Source organism: Felis catus, chromosome X, assembly GCF_018350175.1.
Source record: "Felis catus isolate Fca126 chromosome X, F.catus_Fca126_mat1.0, whole genome shotgun sequence".
Classification (NCBI taxonomy): domain Eukaryota; kingdom Metazoa; phylum Chordata; class Mammalia; order Carnivora; family Felidae; genus Felis; species Felis catus.
This window is the reverse complement of record NC_058386.1, coordinates 36,635,131-36,655,845: the sequence shown is the minus strand read 5'-3', so window position 1 is coordinate 36,655,845 and position 20,715 is coordinate 36,635,131. Positions and strand designations below refer to the sequence as shown.

General features: G+C 38.0%; 1 protein-coding gene across 15 annotated transcripts in view; it reads left to right on the top strand.

Annotated features, from left to right (window-relative positions):
- CASK (calcium/calmodulin dependent serine protein kinase) overlaps window positions 1–20,715 on the top strand; it is a 357,176-nt gene that overhangs the window by 300,131 nt on the left and 36,330 nt on the right. For all 15 annotated transcript variants that reach the window (XM_019823738.3, XM_019823747.3, XM_019823745.3 and 12 more), the window contains 4 exons: window positions 3,531–3,719; window positions 11,456–11,534; window positions 18,806–18,891; window positions 20,251–20,319. In XM_019823738.3, coding sequence (XP_019679297.1) covers window positions 3,531–3,719; window positions 11,456–11,534; window positions 18,806–18,891; window positions 20,251–20,319 — 423 coding nt within the window. The remainder of the gene's footprint in view (window positions 1–3,530; window positions 3,720–11,455; window positions 11,535–18,805; window positions 18,892–20,250; window positions 20,320–20,715) is intronic.

The window sequence follows — 20,715 nt, the reverse complement described above, 5'->3', positions numbered from 1 at the left end:
GAGCCTGGAGCCTGTTTGGGATTCTGTGTCTCCCTCTCTCTCTGCCCCTCCCCTGTTCATGCTCTGTCTCTCTCTGTCTCAAAAATAAATAAACGTTAAAAAAAAAATTTTTAAGTCATGGTTTCAAAATCTTGTGGTTTTTTTTAATTTTTTTTTTTACATTTATTTTTGAGAGAAACAGAGCGTGAGTGGGGGAGGGGCAGAGAGAGAAGGAGACACAGAATCTGAAGCAGCCTCTAGGCTCTGAGCTGTTAGCACAGAGCCGGACGCGGGGCTCCAACCCATGAATCGCGAAATCATGACCTGAGCCAAAGTCAGACGCTAAACCAACTGAGCCACCCAGGAGCCCCAAATCTTTGTATTTTTAAGGAAATATTAATAGCTTAAAGGGAAATACTTTAATACTTGTAATGTGTTTTTATTATACCAAGGTTTTGGAGTTATTCTTAGCATAGTTATAATTTCACATTTATTCAGTTATCTGGTTTTTTCTTTGCTTTCTGATCACTGAGACATAAGTGTTTAACATTGAATTACCTGACACTTAAAAATACAGATACTTTTGGGGTGCCTGGGTGACTTGGTCGATTGAGCATCTGACTTCATCTCAGGTCATGATCTCATGGTTCATGAGTTCGACTCCGCGTTAGGCTCTGTGCTGACAGCTCAAAGCCCACTTCAGATCTACTATCCCCCTTTCTCTCTGCCCTTTCTCCACTTGCACTCTGCGTTCCCTCTCAAAAATAAATAAATCTTAAAAATAAATTAATTAAATAAAAATACAGATACTTGTGAATATTTGCACTAATTAAAGAATAAAAAGGAATAGATGTAAATTATTTTTTAAAGTCTGTATTCTATCTTTAGAGGTCATGATAAAAAATCACACCTAATCCCTTTTTCGGTTATTCCATCTGAAAGACTTTTTTACAACAGACTGGATCATTTGCTTATTGCAGTTGTTAAAAATACAAAACATTTAAGGATAAAGACAAATATTAATAGACTAGAAAGTTAATGAAGTTAATGCTTTTTTTTTTTTAAAGAAATAGGATCTAGAACAGAAGATTTTAAAAGCAAATTTGTATCCTACTTTCCCAAAAACCAAGGTGATTAAAATCACCTTAGGTGGTGGGGTGTTTGTGTGGCTCAGTCAGTTAAGCGAACTTTTAAAAACATCACTTTAGGTTATCGTGATATTTTTATTATTAAGTGGTCCATTGTGTAATTTGTAATTAAGAAGCCAGAGGAACCACTCTTCAAACATAAAATCCATAGTTTTCCTACTCATTTTAAAGTAGACTTTTTTCCACCGTAGTCTGAAGTTGTTAGCTGTCTTCTCCATGACCTTCCTACAATACAAAAAGTGAAGGGATTTCTTTCCTGTTACACAATTCTTAGGTAATTAAAAATAACAGCTATTTCAGCTTAGTAACTGCCAGTTCCTCGATTATACCGCATAACATATTTGAAGAAAAATATTCGAACTTAGACCACCCTATTATTTTATTTTGCATATTCTTTTTTTAATGGCAAATCTATAAGGGGCCCCTTTTTCTCTGTTTACATATACACTAGAACTTTAGAGTGAGTTTTATTTTGTGGTGGCAGTCTTTACAGTGGCAAATCGTGGTTCATAGCAAGTATGACCTTATTTGGTGACATAATTTGAGTATTCTTCAATTAAAGTTCTATTTGGACATTATTTTGTGATTGTGAAACTTCTCCTTCCCTAAATATGCTAAATACAAGTGTTTGCTTGTGTGATTTAAAAAGATAAATAGAAATTATTTGCAAATACACTAAATACAAGTGTTTGCTTGTGTGATTTAAAAGGATGAATAGAAATCATTTGCAAAGAGCAGCATAAACACTTTCTCCAACCATGTAGCACATTCTCCTGATGAAAGCTTTGTTCTCTATTTACCAGGCTATATATCCTGGAGTCAGTCATACACAGCATTGTTTTTTTAAAATTCACTAATTATGGAAGATACATCTATAGTTGATATGATGAACCTAATATTAGAAGATGAAGTTTTTCAGTTTGTCTATTAGTGATTTTTGCTTTCTTCCCTAACTATTAGTCTCTTAAGTGGCCACAATTAACCTGGGAAAAGAGGGATTTGCCCACATAGCACAACGACCACACTTGGGCCTGGGGTACCAGTGCAGGGTGTAGTCAGGGCAGTGGTCAGGAAGCCAAGGTCAAGCTATGCACTGCTTAGTGCCCCTCACCCAGACCCCAGTTTAGACCAGCCCTCTGAGATCTTGGAACAATCTGCCATTTCCATTAGAAACCCACATGCAGGGGTGCCTGGGTGGCTCGGTCAGTTAAGTGTCCGACTTCAGCTCAGGTCATGGTCTCATGGTTCGTGAGTTCAAGCCCAACATTGGGCTCTGTGCTGACAGCTCAGAGCCTGGAGCCTGCTTCGGATTCTGTGCCTCCCTCTCTCTCCGCCCCTCCCCTGCTCACTCTCTGTCTCTCTCCCTCAAAAATAAATAAACATTTAAAAAAAATTTTTTAAAAGAAACCCAAATGCATACCTTGCTCCAAGCATACGTTCTGTTGATGACAGATCAATACCACCTTCTTTACGATTTTACTGCATTGTTACCTTTTTATTTTTGCTTTGTCTGCATGCCTTTCAAATTAAAATAGCCAAGTCATGACTTTCATAAGCTTTTTAATTAAATAACTTAATTTGAGATGCTAAGGGTTATACTTTTAAAGCCATTATAATTGCATTTCATTATCTCTGGATATTTCATTACCACACAGATCACAGATTAAAATAGAACCAAGTTTATAGTTAGCACACAAGAAAATACAATCTGTGTAAAGCTCCAAACATACTGACATTCAGCCATAAAATTCTCTTTGAAGTAGAAATGTTCAAATATTCATGGTCACTAAAAACTTTTTTTATGAGGACACAAAAAGTACAGAAAGTGGAAGATTATCCTTTTCTAGGGGGGAAAAAAGGGATTTTTATTATCCAGTTTCACCGAGATGACATATGCAGATATCAATACAAGGAAATCACTTTTTCTGTGTTTAAAGGCTTTGCAAAAACATTCATAATAATAACTATCAACTTATTTTTCATTTGGGCAAGTGCTCTAGAAAATCAAAATAATAGAAGCATTGCATAGATTTAGACTTGAGCTCCACATCATATGTGTTATTTGGAAAATTACATTTTTTTCAGGTACACTTGTGTGTGTTTTCATTTTTTTTTTTTTACAAAGTCATGTGTTATAAATCATCTTCATCCTTTGGGTTATATAAAGGAGTTATTGGATAATGCCATCCGGAAAGACATTTGATCAATACACCAATTATTGCTTTGTGTCTTTTTAAATTTGTTTCCATTTTAAGCCCTAGCCCAAATTTGCCACCTCTGTTTACAGATGATTCTTTCTACTCAGTTGTTTGGAATTGCGTCACGTCAGTCTTTATTTGAAATAACACATTTCTGCCGGACTAAGACTGTTATTAATATTTTACTTTCTTCACCAAATACCAGGCCTTACTTCAGACTCACGACGTAGTGGCACATGAAGTTTACAGCGATGAGGCATTGAGGGTCACACCTCCTCCCACCTCTCCCTATTTAAATGGTGATTCTCCAGAAAGTGCAAACGGAGATATGGATATGGAGAATGTGACCAGAGTCCGCCTGGTCCAGTTCCAAAAGAACACAGATGAGCCCATGGTAAGTAGGAAAAGAAAGTCTTCTAGACTTTAAAATCCCAGCCCGAGTTAGGGCACCCAACCTCAATCTACACTACCAGGAGGTAGGGAGGGAAGGAGGGCAGAGGTAGTTTTAAAGCCATCCATTTCTAGCTCCTACACTACCGCCTCCAAACCCACACCCAGAATTATTCCACCTGACCCCATACCCAAGGCCTCTTCCCACCTGTCCTTCCACAGACACTCTTGTGCTTCGCCAAAGAACAACATACCTGGTCTGTTACTCCAGCAAAAAACCTCTGGGGCACAATTTGAAATATTGGGGTTGGAAAAGTGAATGTCTAATGACATTGTGAAAAGATCTTTTATAAGATCTTTTGCCTTTGAGAAAATCAGAGGAAGGCTACTTTGGAAGGCATTCAAAGAATCGAGTGATGTGGCTAAAATAACATTCCTTCCATCCACATCTACATATTTAATACAAATTTATATTCTCAGCATGCAGGAACAGCATCAGGATAAGATTAATGCTGAACCTGCCTCGTTCTCAAAGAATCTTCATAGATGGGGAAGATCAAGGAAAGGCTCCTTGGTGTCAACCGAACAAAACAGGGCCTGGGGTGGGAGGGCAGAGTGAGACCATCCAGGCAAACCATGGAGCATGTGCAGAAGCCCAGTAGTCAGAAAGGCTCATACCATAGTTTGAGAATGGAAAGAAGGCACCACAGCTCGAGTGTAGACAACAGTGCGTGGCCAGAATAGGACACACCAGTGTTGAAGGACACATTAAGGATTCTGTTCTTTATATCAGAGATAGTGGGAGGCTGTTGGAGAGTTTCAGGCAGGGAGAGAAGACCAGATTTTCAGTTTAGAAAGACTCCCTGTGGAGAATGGATTAGCAGAGGAGGAGGACGAGACAGGTTGTAGAGAGGCCAGTGGAGAGGTGACTGCCTCAGGACTGGGGAGAGTGGATGGAACTGGGGGCTAGAGGCACAGATACCAAATGGAAGGAAGTGAACAGATTTAACAAAAAGAGTAAAATCAATAGACCTGGATGACAGATTGCCAATGGGGACTGAAGGAGAAGCAGTCACCAAGGATGTCCCTTAAGCTTTAGGTTTTCGCATCCAGATGGACAATGATGCCACCCACTGAGATAAGGACTATTGGAAAAGTTCCATGTTTTGGAGAGGAATCCTATCTTTGGGGGGGTAGGGGGCGGAGAAAAGGCATTCAAACTTACACGTTCATCTTTTCCTCAGAGCATAGAAAAGGGATATTGGGATATAGAAAAACAAATTCCCTACTTAAGAAAGTTGCCCAGTTGCTTTGCAGGTTAAAGGAAGAGCTACCAAACAGTGATTCTGTGACTGCAATTTCCAGAGAGCCCTTAACTCTAGATGTCTCCAGTTGTAATTCTCACTTAGTGATCTTTGCTGCTTTTCCTGTATTATCCCAGTGCTTGCAGCAGGCCAGGGACATGCCAGTCACTTCACCCCTTTTTGGTGCCATCCAAACAACCCTTTGGCTTCAGGCCCAGGCAGTAACAGCTTTTGGGTGCCTTGGGCAAATCACTTCAAGTTTGTTCATAGTTTGCTTAGCAATTATTGCCAAAAGCATACTTGGCCAAATGACCCCCAAGATCCCACCCAGCTCCAGAAGTCTAATATCCATTTATTCATTATATATAGACATTCACCCATTTAGCAAATGTTTATTAAGTGCCTACTATGTGAAGATCACTGTATTGGATGCCAGTGATGTAGTGGCAGATAAGACACAGCCCCTTCCCAGAACTTACTTTCCACGGGGCTACTGACGTTAAACGGGTAAATATGCAGTTTAGCACAGTTTGTTGAACAACAGTTACGAGAGAGCTATAGAAGAGCGAAGGCTGTGACAGAGAGGCAGGAAGAAGGGGTGATGTTCAGCCACGCAAAGCAGACAGGAAGAAGGAAAGGACCAGAAGAAGGAGGTCTAGGTGTCTTGTGATCATCATGTTCCAAAGCAGCCCAATGACGTCTGTTTGATCTTTTGTATGGTGGCTGACTACCTAAAAACATAGGCTGAGTAAGAGTATCCCTGAGTTAGTTTTTTCAGGAAGCATAAAATGGCCTTGAGTCTCACCAAGAGTCTCCTTAAAGAAGCCCTTCTCTGTTCTTTGATCCTAGTGAAGGTGTGTATTCTCCTTTTGACTGGTTGCCATAAAAAATGGGAATTATTTTATGTAAAATAGATATTCTCAACAGTGGAGTACAAATCTGTTACTCTTAATACAGCTTCATTTGCTGGCTTAATTTTCTTATCAAAAGCATTATATTACTGTGCAGCATATACCTTTGTGATCTTTTTTGCTTTTTGGACCTTCTATAATGTGTCCAACTATGCTAGATTCACCCTGCAAGGGTGATACACTCCCATTACGCTCTTGTTTTCCCATTTGAAACTCTCCTTGAAATTACTTTTCAGTCGATTGAGACTCCCTTAGTTGCAGGTGATAAAGACCAAACTTGAACTAGCTTAGACAACAGGGGAAAGGCTTATGTAAACAAGGAAAGGCCAGGAGTCTACCCCAAGCTGGTGTAGGTTCACGAGTAGGCACCCAGCCCAGGTGGACCAATCCCTTCCCTGGAATTTGGGAACTTGCGAACAGAGAGATGAGTCAGTTCCTCTCTGCAAAGAAAGGTTCGGGGCAGGCAAAATAATAAATGTTGTTAACTCTACTTGGTCCCCTAATCATGAGAGACCCTGTCTGTCTCACCACTATTGTATATTCACTGATGAATAGTCTCATTCATTATGTGCCTAACAGAGTGCCTGCCACATAACAGGATCATGGTAATGCTGGTTGAAAGAATACATTAATTTATTCATTTCAAGGATAGAACCCCCATCATACTATCATTTCCCTTATGAAATTAGATTTGAGTTACATATTAACTTATAACATTCTTCCAGGAGCACCTCTCTTGGTAACCATACATGCTTAATGAATATCCAAGTTGGAAATGAAACTTGAACATTACAGTTGAATGTTGGGACTAGAAACATTTGATATACCAGTTCTTCACATTGCTTGCCCACCACTTCTAAGAACTGCAAAGTAGGAACCAAGCAAAGTTATATTCTGTGGAATTGTACAAATTCAGAATCTAAATTATAAAGCCTCAAATATGTTTTCCAACAGAGTGTTATTCTCCAATGAAGAAGATAAGATAGTCCTCCTACCCTTAATCATTTTAAATTCAAGACCAGTTTTCACCAAGGGAGCTTGTTAAAAATATAGATTTCTGGGCTCCATTCCAGACTTCCTTAATCTAAATCCAAAGAGTGAATTTAAAAGGCAGTATTATTTAAAAGGTCCCCATGTGACTTTTAGGATCAGCCAGGTCTAGTACCAAAAAAATATGCTTATGCAAGTTTATCTTATAATAGAGAATAATGGGAAAACAAAAAGTAATCTCCATAGACTAGTAGTCTGGCATTAAATATGTGGAGCTTCTGCTTCTGGCCAAGGTGGAGTAACAAGGACCAGATTTACCCTCTCACCTGAAATAACAAAAAAAAAAATTTAAAAACAGACAAAAATTACATGAAAGAACTGTTTTCAAGACATTGGACATCAGGCAACAAAGGATAATGATCCCTAAGAAACAGGAAGCAAATGGGGTGAGCCTTATGATTTCCCGACCTTACTGACTTGAGGGAGTTTCCAGGCCACAACACAGAAAGGGAGAACTGAGGCAGAGCATGCAGACACCCTGAATTGAGGAGACAGAGCTGAGAATCCGAGGAGACCTAGGCACCTAAAGTTTATAGGACAGAGGACTGAAGAGGAGAGAGCTGCACAGAGAGAGAACTCCAGAGATCTGTAGATGATCCCCCTGAAGTATTTGTTTAAGTTATGATTAGTGCATTTATGAAAGGAAACTACCCAGAACCAAGGAAAAACCATCCAAGAGGATTAGAGGGAACAGTACCCAACACTCACTGCCTGTTAACCACCAGCTGGACTGGAAATATGAATTCATGGTACATTGTATGGAGTGCTCAGGAAGATCTTGTCTCAGTAATGAGGAATAATTAGCCCTAGGTTCAGAATTTCTCAAGACCTGCCTGACAAATCATGAAAGCAAGACCCAAAAGATCAAACTAATTGACCCAAGTAACTGAACTATATCCCAGAACAAAGCCTAAGAATATTTATAGGAATAAAAAACGTCTAGCATGCAGCAAGATAAAATTCACAATGTCTGGCATTGAGTCAAAGATTACTAGGCAGGTAGAGAAGGGGGGAAATGGGACCTATAAGTGGAGAATAATCAATCAAAACAGAACTGACAAAGATACTGGAATTAGCAGAAAAATACACTATAGGATTAATGGCAGATTAGACATTTGAGAAGAAAAGATTAGTGAACTCAAAGACATAGCAATAGAAACTATCCAAAATGAAACACAGAAAAAGAATTTTTTTTAAATGGAAAAGGCATCACTGAGCTCTGGGACAACTTCAGGCAGCCTAACATATGGCTAATTTGACTCTATGAAGGAGGAGAGAGTGAGGAAGAAAGGATATTTGAAGAAATAATGGATGAAAATATTCCAAGCTTGATGAAAACTATAAATCTGCAGGCGCAAGACCACAATGAACCCCAAACCCAAGAAACCTGAAGAAAACCACATCAAGGTACATCTTAAACGGTTTAAGAAACCATAATAAATAGAAGATCTTGAAAACAGATAAAAAAGAAATGTTACATAGAGAGGAACAAAGATAAGGATGGCATCAGACTTACCAGAAACAATACAATTGAGAAGATCAGTGTCTTTAAAGTACTGAAAGAAAAAACAAAATTGCTCAACGTAGGATTCTAAACCCAGCAAAGGTATGTTTCAGAAACTAAGGGCAAACCAAAACCATTTTCAGACATACCACAACTGAAAGAATTCATTAGACCTACAGGATAAGAAATGTCAAAGGACATCCTTATTGTTTAAATCTCTTTAAAAGATAATTAGCAGTTTAAGCAAAAATAAAGGCACCATGTTTGGGGGTTATTATATGTAAAAGTAAAATGTATAACAGCACAAAGGTCAGGAGAAAGGAAGTAGAAGTATACTGTTAAAAAGTTCTCATACTATATGTGATAATGTATAATATCACTGAAGATGGACTGTGAAAAGTTAAAGATGTACACCATAAACCCTAAAGCAACCACTAAAACAACAAAACCAAATTATAGCTAGTCAGACAACACGAGAGAGAAAATAGAATAAAAATAAGCTAATCCAAAAGAAGGCAGAAAAAGAGGAAAAAGGGAACATGGAACAGATGGAACAAATAGAAATTAAATATCAAGAAGATATATTTATACCTGACTGAATCAATAATCCTGTGAAATGCAAATAGTCTAAATTGCCCAAATTAAGAAGCAAAGATTCTCAGATGGGGCGGGGGGTGGGGCAGACCCAATTATATATTGCCTGCAAGAAATGCTTTATACATAAAGACAAATAGTTTCAAAGTGAAAGAATGTAAGAAGCTCTATTATGATGTCATTAATCAAAAGGAAGCTGGAGTAGCTATATTAATATCAAAGTATAATTCTCAGACCACACTGTGATTAAATTTGAAATGAATAACAGAAAGACTTCTGGAAAACTCCCCAAGCATTTGAAAACTAAATAACACAATTCTAAATGACCCATGGATCAAAGGAAAAATCAAAAGGGAAATTAAAAAGTATTTTGAAGTGAATGAAAATGAAACAACATACCAGAATTTCTGGGATGTTGCTAACTCTGTACTTACAGAGAAATGTGTAGCACTAAACACCTATATTAGAAAAGAAGTATCTTAAATGACCTCAGCTTCTACCTTAAGAAACTAGAACAAAAAAGAGCAAATTAGGGGCACCTGGGTAGCTCAGTTGGTTAAGTGACAGGCTCTTAGTTTCAGCTCAGGTCATGATCTCACAGTTCGTGAGTTTGAGCCCTACATCGGGCTCCATGCTGACAGTGCAGAGCCTGCTTGGGATTCATTTTCTCTCTCTCTCTCTCTCTCTCTCTCTCTCTCTCTCTCTCTCTCTCTCTCAAATTAATTTTTTTGAAAAAGAACAAACTATCTCCCTCTCTCTCTGCCCCTCCCCCGTTCATGCTCTGTCTCTCTCTGTCTCAAAAATAAATAAACATTAAAAAAAAAATTTTTTTAAAAAGAAAAAGAACAAACTAAATCCAAAGTGGGTGAAAGAAAAGAAATAGTAAAGATCGAAGTGGATGTTAAATAGAAAACAGCATAGAGAAAAATCAATAAAACAAGCTATTTCTTTGAGAAGATCAGACTGATCAGGAAAAAGAAGACACTAATTACCAATATCATGCATAAAAAAAGTGACATTATTACAGAATCTACAGACAAAAAAAATTACGGAAATCTTATAAACAACTTTATGACAAGAAATTCAACAACTTAGATGAAATGGACCAATTCCGTAGAAGACAGAAACACCCCAAAGCTCACTTAAGAAGGAATACACTGAATTGCCCTACTTTATTTAAAAATTGAATTTGTAGTTAAAAACCATTCCTCGAAGAAAACTCCAAGATGGCATTACTGGTAAAATCTACCAAACATATGATAAAGAAGTAATACCAATTCTACACAAATTTTCCCCAAAATATTGAAAAGGAAGGGATTCTCCCCAAATCATCATCATCATCATCATCATCATCATCATCATCATCATCGTTATAATTAGGTGGCTACCATTTTTATCCTGATACCAAAACCAGATAAAGACATTACAAGAAAAGAAAACTACAGACTGGTATCCCTCATGAATATAGACGCAAAAATTCTAAACAAATTCATACCTTAACAAAAGAAGAATACATCATGACCAACTGGAGACTAACCTAGGGATACAGCTCACTTCTAATAGCCAAAAGCTAGGGAAAAAATTCTGTCCATGAATGGATAAACAAAATGATATATCCATACAATGGAATATTCAGCAAAGACAAAGAATGAACTATTGATACATACAACAATATGACTGAATCTCACATTGTGAATTTTGGAAAAGCAACAAAAAAGAGTGCATACAGTATGAGGGACCATAGAGTAGGGATAAGGAGTACAAGGATGGGAGTAGATTATCAGTGGGCACAAGGAAACTTTTAGGGGTGAGGTGTGTGTGTATATATATATATATATATATATATATATATATATATATACACTCCATCATTTATATATATATATACTCCATCATATGTATATATATATATATACACACACACACACACACTCCTCAGCATAGTAATGAGTGTGTGTATGTGTATATATATATGTGTGTGTGTGTGTATATATATATATATATATATATCCTATAACCATTACTATATATATATATATACTCAGTATAGTAATGGTTTCACATATGTATACATATGTCAAACCTCTCAAATTGTACACCTTGTGTGTCAATTATACATTGCTTTTATTGAAAAGCTTTTAAAAATGACTAGCAACACGGAAAATAATTATAAGTAGAAAACTAAAATCACAAAATAAAATATATGTATTACTATTATTATAGCAATCAAAATACCAAAAACAACATTTTTGTTGGTGGTTTTTTCCTTCATTTTCCAAATTTTCTTGAATGTTTTCCTAACTTTTATAAATAAAATTATCTACAGTGAAACCATATAAAAAGGAATGGTAATTCTATTTTACTTAACTTTTTACAGGGAATCACTTTAAAAATGAATGAGCTAAATCATTGTATTGTTGCAAGAATTATGCACGGGGGCATGATTCACAGGCAAGGTAAGTTCTGGATGTGATTCTTTCCCTCCCTAACCTTTTTTCCTGCAGCCTAGTGGAGAAAGTATTTTTTTTTTGTGATCCATATAAAAGATCTGTTTAATCTGTGGTCCCCATAAATGATCTATTTAAGTTATCTGTCTTTGGTTTTTATCACCATTGGCCTCCATTTGTTCATATTCATCTCTGCATACTCCAGCCTGTGGATAAGGCAGGGAGGGCATATTATAGTTCTGTTGCCGGAATATCTCTGAATCACTGTTTGGATCCTGACTTAGGAAAGACCCTGAGGGATAAAGCAAAGTATCATACCTGGCCCCAGGATACATGGAAGGCATCTATTCTGGGACATACATACATACATTCATTCATTCATTCATATTTGTTTGTATATATAGAATGGCAATTCAAGAATTGCTCTCTTAAATTTACTCGGGAATGAGGTACACCATTTCTAAATTAGGAAATTAGAGTTTGATAAATAATAATATAAAACTTCAATGGTAAAATAAGAGATATCAGATCTAGATTAAGTTTTTAATACTGGCTTCAGTAATTGCAGTCATTCTGAGAAAGGAATTCATTGAGGCCTGCAGTAAAGGTGTTTTTGAGAAAAGGGAAGGCAAGATTTGGACATGCAGCTTTAGCCTCCTTTCTTTTTTTTAATTTTTTTTTTTCAACGTTTATTTTTGGGACGGAGAGAGACAGAGCATGAACGGGGGAGGGGCAGAGAGAGAGAGGGAGATACAGAATCAGAAACAGGCTCCAGGCTCTGAGCCATCAGCCCAGAGCCTGACGCGGGGCTCGAACTCACGGACCGCGAGATCGTGACCTGGCTGAAGTCGGACGCTTAACCGACTGCGCCACCCAGGCGCCCCTAGCCTCCTTTCTGAAAGGGCTGAGTTATATGTGCTAGTATTTAGAGGTTGATCCAAAAATTATTCTCCTTTGCAAAAAATTAGGCTTCCTTTCTTTGAGATCAAGTTCTGTTTGTCCTTAGCACCTCTTTGCTTTTTCCTTAACCCCTCCGAGAGCAAGAAGTAACACTAAGCATTTCAGTGCCTTCCCATCCTCTTTAGAAACGACCACTGTGTACACAGATGATGCCTGGCACTACTGCTGGCTCCAGGGGAATCATTATAGGCTACGTGAGTAGACACTGCTCACACAGGAGAATTGGTTTTAGACTCCAGGATGAATTTTCTGTTTATTATTTGTAATAATTTGCTATAAATTCAGTAAAGTCACAACATTACTGTTTCTGTAATCTCTTTTCCTTGTATTACTGTGTGACTGGGACCTACCATCTCTGATAGAAGTGGTGTACAGCAGGGGCGCGTGGGTGGCTCGGTCGGTTGAGCGTCTGACTTCGGCTCAGGTCATGACCTCACGGTCCGTGAGTTCGAGCCCCACGTTGGGCTCTGTGCTGACAGCTGACAGCCTGGAGCCTGCTTTGGATTCTGTGTCTCCCTCTCTCTCTGCCCCTTCCCCTGCTCACACCCTGTCTCTCTCTGTCTCTCAATAATAAATAAACATTAAAGAAATGTTTAAAAAAGAAGTGATGTACAGCAGAGTGCCTGGGTGGCTCAGTTGGTTAAGTGTCCGACTCTTGATTTCGGCTCAAGTCATGATCTCACAGTTCAGGGGATCGAGCCCCATATCCGGCTCTGTGCTGGCTTGCTTGGGATTCTCGCTCTCCCTCTCTCTCTCCCCCTCATCCCCCCCACCAAATAAATAAACAAAACTTAAAAAAAAAAAAAGAAGAAGTGGGGGGGCCCCTTGGTGGCTCAGTCAGTGAAGTGTCCAGCTTCGGCTCAGGTCATGATTTCCCAATTCATGGGTCCGAGCTCATGTTGGGCTCTGTGCTGACAGCTCAGAGCCTGGAGCCTGCTTCAGATTCTGTCTCCCTCTCTCTCGGCCCCTCCCATGTTCATGCTCTGTATCTGTCTCTCAAAAGTAAATAAATGTTAAAAAAAATATTTTAATTCAAAGAAAAAGTGGTGTAGTGGACATCCTGGTCCTATTCTTGTTTTTGAAAGGTAGCTTTCCAATGTTTCCCATGAAGAGTAACATTTACTGTAGATTTTAGTAGATGCCTTCTATTAGGGCTGAGGAAGTTCTCTTATATTCTTAGTTGCTGAACCATTTCATTATGATTGGGTTTGAATTTTATCAAATGCGCTTCATCTGCTGAGATGATCATTTGTTTTTTTTTTTCTTTTATCTATTAATGTAGTAAATGACTTTTAAAGATTTTCTTATGATAAAGCCCTTTTGCACTTCTCAGATAAACCCAACTTAGTCATTGTATGTTATTTTTTTTTTGTATGTGCTGCTGGATCCTGTAAAGTAATGTTTTGTTTATGATTTTTGTATTTGCAATTATGAGTGAGACTGGGCTGTAATTAGTTTTCCTTTCTGGTCTTTCTCTGTATGGTTTTAATTTCAAAGTTACATTACTTCATAAAATGACTTGGAGAGCCTTCTCCCTTGATGACTTCTCTGAAAGACTTTGTGTAATATTGGAATGATTTGTACCTTTAAAGTTTGGTAGAACTTACCTATAAAACTATCAAGGCCTGGCGTTTGGTTTTGGATTTGGGTTTCTTTAGGAAAGATTTCTTTTTTTCATTTTCTTTTTTTTTTTTTTTTTTAACAACTGCTTCAGTTTCTTTAATGGTTATTCAGGCATTCGGGCTTTCTGTATCTTGAGTGAGTTTGGTAAATTACATTTTCCTTAAAAAAAAGTTTTAAAAATTATTTCACTAAGCTTCTTATTCCCTGCCATCTCTGTAATTATGTCCCCTTGTTTAGTACTAAAATTGTTTATTTGTGCCTTGTCTTTTTTCCCTTAATTAACTTTGCCAGTCAGTGAGTTCTGTTAATTCTCTCTGGGGTTCTGTTAATTCTCTCTGTTGTATGTTTATTTCCTATTTCATTGTTTTATGACCTGATTTCTATTTCTCTCCTTCATTCTACTTCTTATTGGTTGTATCTAACTTTCCTAATTAGATGCTTAGTTCATTTATCCCAGTCTTTATTTCTAATATATGCATTTGAGTGTAAACTCTACCCTTAAGTACTCATTTATCTGTATTCCACCAGTTTTGATATGAAGAATTTTTATTGTAATTCAGTTTTAAGTACTCTTAAATTCTTATTATGGTATCTTTCATTGACCCACAGTTATTTAGGAGTGTTTTTTTACATACCACATCTAAGATTTTCTATGTATCTTTTTATAATTTACTTCTAACTTAATTGCACCATGGTCAGAGAGTGTGGTCTGTATGACACCATTTCTTTGAGGTTTCTTGAGACTTACCTTATGGCATAGGACTTTAATCAGTTTTGTAAAGGTCCATGTGTACTTAAGAAGGTTTGTTCTTTAACTGTTGCATGGAAAGTTCTCTATATGATGATTGGCTTGGGGCTATTAATTGTTTTCTTCACATCTTCTATTTCTTGACTAGTTTTTTGTCTACCTGACCTATCAGTAATTGCTGACATATCTCACTATCATAGTAGTGTTTTTCAATTCCTACCCGTAGAGCTCTCAATTTTGGCTTTATTTAAAGCTGTCTTATTAGGTGCATGGAAATATCTGGTAACCATTTCTATTCTTAATACTTTATATTTAAAACCTATTTATTAAGGGGCACCTACGTGGCTCAGTTGGTCGAACGTCTGACTCTTGATTTTGGCTCAGGTCACGATCTCACCGTCATGAGATCCAGCCCCACATCAGGTTCCCCACTGAGTGTGGAGCCTGCTTGGGATACTCTCTTTCCCTCTGTCTCTCTGCCCACCCCCACTCTCACTCTCTCTTTCCAAATAAGTTAACATTAAAACTGCTAAAACCTATTTATCTAATAGTAATACACTTATTCCAGTTTTATTTTAGTATTTGCTAGCACGTCTTCTTCCATGCTTTTATTTCCAACCATTCTCTGCTTGTATGCATCAGTGTGTCTCTTGCAAACATTTTTTAAGCTAAGTTCATTTTTTAATGTACTTTGATGATCACCATCTTTTAATGGGCATTAGTCCATTGACATTTATTGTGACTTCTGTCATCTTGCTTTTTTATTTATATTTATTCCATTTTGTAATTGGTTTTCTGTTCATTTTTTGTTCCCTTTTTTCCCCCTGGTAGTTTAGAATTTCAGCATTCTATTTCTATTTTTTAGGTGGTTACCTTGAAATTTTATCATACATATTTAACATTAAATATACTAAAGTGAAACAGTATCTTAATCCCATTCCCAAAGAATACAAAGACATTCGAACACTAAATTTGATTGTATTCCTGATTTACATATTATTCTTGCCCAGTATTTTAGTTCTGTCCTGTTTTAAATTCACAAATTTGTAATTACTATTAATATATGACCATTTTTTTGGATTTACATAAATGTTTATAATTTTATTTACTCACCATTCCTTCTATTTTTTTTTTTATTTTATTTCCAGTATACTTAACATGCAGTGTTATATTAGTTTCAGGTGTAAATTCACCATTCCTTCTTAAATCTCAGACCATCTTTGGGGAACATTTTCCTTCTTCCTAAAGCACATCCTTAAAAGTTCCTTTAGTGCCAGTCTCCTGTTGATAAACTCTCTCAGGTGGTATTTATCTGTAAATATTTTATTTCAGCCCCAATCATGAAAATTACTTTTGTTGAGAGCACAATTTTAGGTTGATGGTTACCATTCTGTTGTATTTTGGCATCCATTGTTTGACATCGGAAAGTCTGATGTCACTAGAATTGTCCTTGCTTTCTCTGGTTATTTTAAGGTCTTTGTCTTTAGATGTTCTATAGTTTCACTACCATCCAGCATGGATTTCTTTTATTTATCCTGTTTGGGATACATTATTCTTCCTGGATCTGTATAATCATGTTTTCGCCAGATAGGAAAGTTTGCAACCATTATTTCTTCAAATATTGCCTCTTCCCCATTCTCCATATTCCTTCTGAACTCCACTGGACATGCGCTAGACATTCCCTCCATATCTCTTTCTTTTCCTATTTTCTTTATTTCTTATTTTCTATTTTCTGTATCTCCTTATTTCTCTGACTTGCATTCTAGGTAATTTATTTGGTTTTTTCTTCCAGTTCACTGAAACTCTCTTCAGCCATATCTGAATTCGTGTTCAACTCATCGATTCATTGGTTTATATCACCAGTTATATTTTTCTTTTCTAGAAGTACTAGTCATTTGTACTTAGTTTTATTAATGTGTAGCCATTTTACATTCTGTATCTGATCATTCCAGTATCTGTTCTCCTTGCGATTTAAATCTGTTTTTTCTGGGGGAGCCTGGTTGGCTCAGTCGGATAAATGTCCAACTCTTGATTTCAGCTCAGGTCATGATCTCGCAGTTCGTGGGTTTGAGCCCCACATCAGGCTCTGTGCTAACAGTGTGGAGCTGCTTGGAATTCTGTCTCCTCTCTCTGCCCCTCCCCCTCTTACTGTTTATATCCTTCTCAAAAATAAATTTTAAAAAACGTAAATAAATCTGTTTTTTCTGTTTCTGATGACTCACATACTAGTTTGCCTTATTGTGTGTTTGGTGGTCTTTGATTGTGAGCTCATTGTTCCAATTAGTGGAAGTCCTGTGGGCCTAAACTGGGAACACTTTCCTCCAGAGAGAGTTTGTTCCCTCTTCTACTAGTTACCATGGAGCACCACAGATCTGAGTCTTGCCTCCCTACAGATTCCTAGGCTTAGCTTCTCTAACTTGCTGTTGGCCCAAGGCTCAGAATCCAGCTAGCAGGCATTGCTACTATGTCATTCACCCTTTCCGCTATTTCATTCCACCCTTAGTTTGCTACCACTCTGGATCCAGCTCACAGGTTTCTATGTGGAGCTGATGGTAGATATGGAAGTAGGAAGTGCTCTTAGGCATTTATACTCCTGTTGTGAGACCAGTAACACTTGAAGAGGTGTACCCTAGGTGAGAGATCATTGTGAGAAATTCTTCGAGTGACTAACCAGCCATATTGGAAACAAAAGTCTCCGAATTTTTGTTTTATTATGTTAATTTTCAAACATGAGTAGAAAGAACAGTGCAGTGAGTTCAAGTGGAGAAAAGTAGAAAGTATAGTGCAGTGATCACCCATGTACCCATAACCCACTAGAATTACTGGTAATTCATGGCCACGCTGGTTTCATCCATACTTGCCCTACTGTCCACTCCCCTGGATTATTTTGAAGCAAATTACAGGCATCTTATTTTCTTTATGGACATTTTAGTATGTACCTGTAAAAGACACTGTGAGCTTTTCGTAATAAAGTCAGGTCAGCATGTTAACGTGTGCACAATTTATAAACAAGGAAGTAAAATTTTACATAACTCTGTAAGCATTGGTTCTTGGTCACTTTTTCCAATTTAAGTATTACAGGACCCTGAAATGCCTACCAAATTATTATAAAAGAATTGTGTTTTGTCTACCATAAGCTTAGCGTTGTACAGGTATTATCACAATTCTTTGCATGGTATTTGGTAGATAATAATGGTAGAAATTAATAACGGACACTTAAATGGTACTTACTGTGTGCCAAGAACATTTCTAATCCTTCTGTGCATATTAAGCTAATTTAATCCTCAAAACAATCATATGAAATAGGTACTATTTTCATCTCCATTTTGTAAATGTGAAAACCGAGACATGGAAAGTTTTGGTAACCCTCCTAAGGTCTTAACTCTAGTAAGTGATGTGGCTGAGATTTGCACCCAGACACGCTAGATCTAGAAACTGTCATTTTAAACGACTATACGCAGTGCCTCTCTCAGAAATCAGCAGATTTCCACAGCCATCTTTCAAAAGTGTGTCTTCTATAAGTAAATGTATCTGTTTTGGTGAGTTCACTACATGACACTTGGGTGAGCCAAAGCTGTACCTGTTTCTGAAATATTGGCCTTCAGTGTTTAGCTTAATTTTTTTTTTTAATTACTTACATTGCTGCCTTTGGATTTTGTTGTTAAAATATGTATATATGGGGCGCCTGGGTGGCGCAGTCGGTTAAGCGTCCGACTTCAGCCAGGTCACGATCTTGCGGTCCGTGAGTTCGAGCCCCGCGTCGGGCTCTGGGCTGATGGCTCAGAGCCTGGAGCCTGTTTCCGATTCTGTGTCTCCCTCTCTCTCTGCCCCTCCCCCGTTCATGCTCTGTCTCTCTCTGTCCCAAAAATAAATAAACGTTGAAAAAAAATTTTTTTTTTAAATAAAATATGTATATATATTAATTTCACGTTCCGTGTCCTTTCTTTAGGTACACTTCATGTTGGTGATGAAATTCGAGAGATTAATGGCATCAGTGTGGCTAATCAAACAGTGGAACAGCTGCAAAAAATGCTTGTGAGTAAATGAAAGTTTCTTTGTCTTTTTCCAAGATTGACTTTCAGTTTGTTAGTTTGTTTTTCAACACACAGATAAGGGGTATTCTTTTGTAATCAGAGTATTTTTGATACTATCGTTTGTGTGGACTTGAATTTCTACAACATTTATAAGAATTGACCACGGAGCGGGGGCGGGGGTTGCCTGGGTGGCTCAGTCGATTGAGTGTCTGACTCTTGATCTCAGCTCAGGTCCTGATCCACGCTGGGTGTGGAGCCTACTTTAAAAAAAATTGGGGGTGGGGGGGTAGACAACTGAGAAAATGTTTGCATGTCCCAGAGTTTGGAAACATCTTGCCCATCTAGCAGTGTGGGCTTCAATGCTCTCGTTTCATCCTTGATCTCCTGTTTCTTACTGAGCAGACCTGTAAAGATAACCTTTCCAGTCCCCTGGCATGAAGGGTATCATCCTTCGGTCATTATACACACAGCTAGAGTATTTTTTTTTGAAGCGTGTTCTCCCATGTGCATCTTCCAAGCAGGTGTGCATCAATGTGCATACACATTTCCCACAGTGAATTTTTTAGGACTGACAAGCAACTTGTGCGTATCTGTGAACTGGTTTCTCACTGACCCCAATCCTGCTGACATTAGCAATGTCAGAAACCTTGTTCCTGTTTAGCTGAGTCATAGCCAGCTGTATTAGATTTCTCCACGACACAGAAGGAAGGAAAGACATAGTAGACCAAGCTATTTTTTACCGTACATATCCAAAATCTGTGTTCACAATTGGCTTTGCATTAAAAAAGCAGGATGACAGTCCCTGGTCTATGTTCATTGTCCTGCTGAGTGGAGGCAGATGTTCTGGGACCATCTTCCTACCACAATTGTAGCAGCCTCCCATGTTATGAATATCTATTAGAAGCACCCTGACTCACCACAGTAAAAACAATAAGGCCAAAATTATGAAAGAAGCGGCAAACTTAATGGAGCACCATCATAATGTAGAAGACCAAATATCATTTTTATGTAATTACTTGTTCTCTTGGCTGGCTCGATTCATGTTCACTTTTGAAAGGCACTTAAAGGTTTTCATCTTTGTGCCTGTAAAAAGGTAACCACCCGAGGTCTGTTTCCACCACTCCTGCATGAACAAGGCAGCCAGGCTTGACTTTGCAGGGATGTCTCCCAAGAACAATTTCTATTCCTGTGAGCAGCCCCTACCTTATAACTCGATTTCGATTTCATGTTAGGCCCATGCGTGCTCAGCTGGCTTGCATTAATTACCCCACACACAACACACACAAGTCGAGTGGTTTCTCACTTGTCTTTATGTGCAACATTTGTTTGTTAAGAGAGCTCTCCTTTATTCTTCCTCCAGCGGGAAATGCGGGGGAGTATCACCTTCAAGATCGTGCCAAGTTACCGCACTCAGTCATCGTCCTGTGAGGTAATGGCTCTGGCGCAACCCCACCCCCCACACACACACCCCTGTCTCCTCTGGGTTCTTAACTAACTGTCTGCTGATGGCTGAATGTTTTGGCTTTCTGGGAAATTGTTTCTGCCTGTGCTGTTGATCACTGCACACCAATTTTACAACAAAGATAACGGAACAGAGTAGGTTCCATTCACCTACTCAACCCTGCTTCCACAGGGAACTCCTCAGCACTTGAACTTTCTGCAGGCTGGAACTGGAGCAAAATAGAGAGGAGCTACAAATAATGACATGAGGCTTAATAAGAACAAATGGAGTCTCTGAGGAAAAAAAAAAAACAAAAAAAGATAATTGCGATAATATTTCCAGGAAGTACATTCACTTCCCTTATTAAGAAATCACACAGATAGT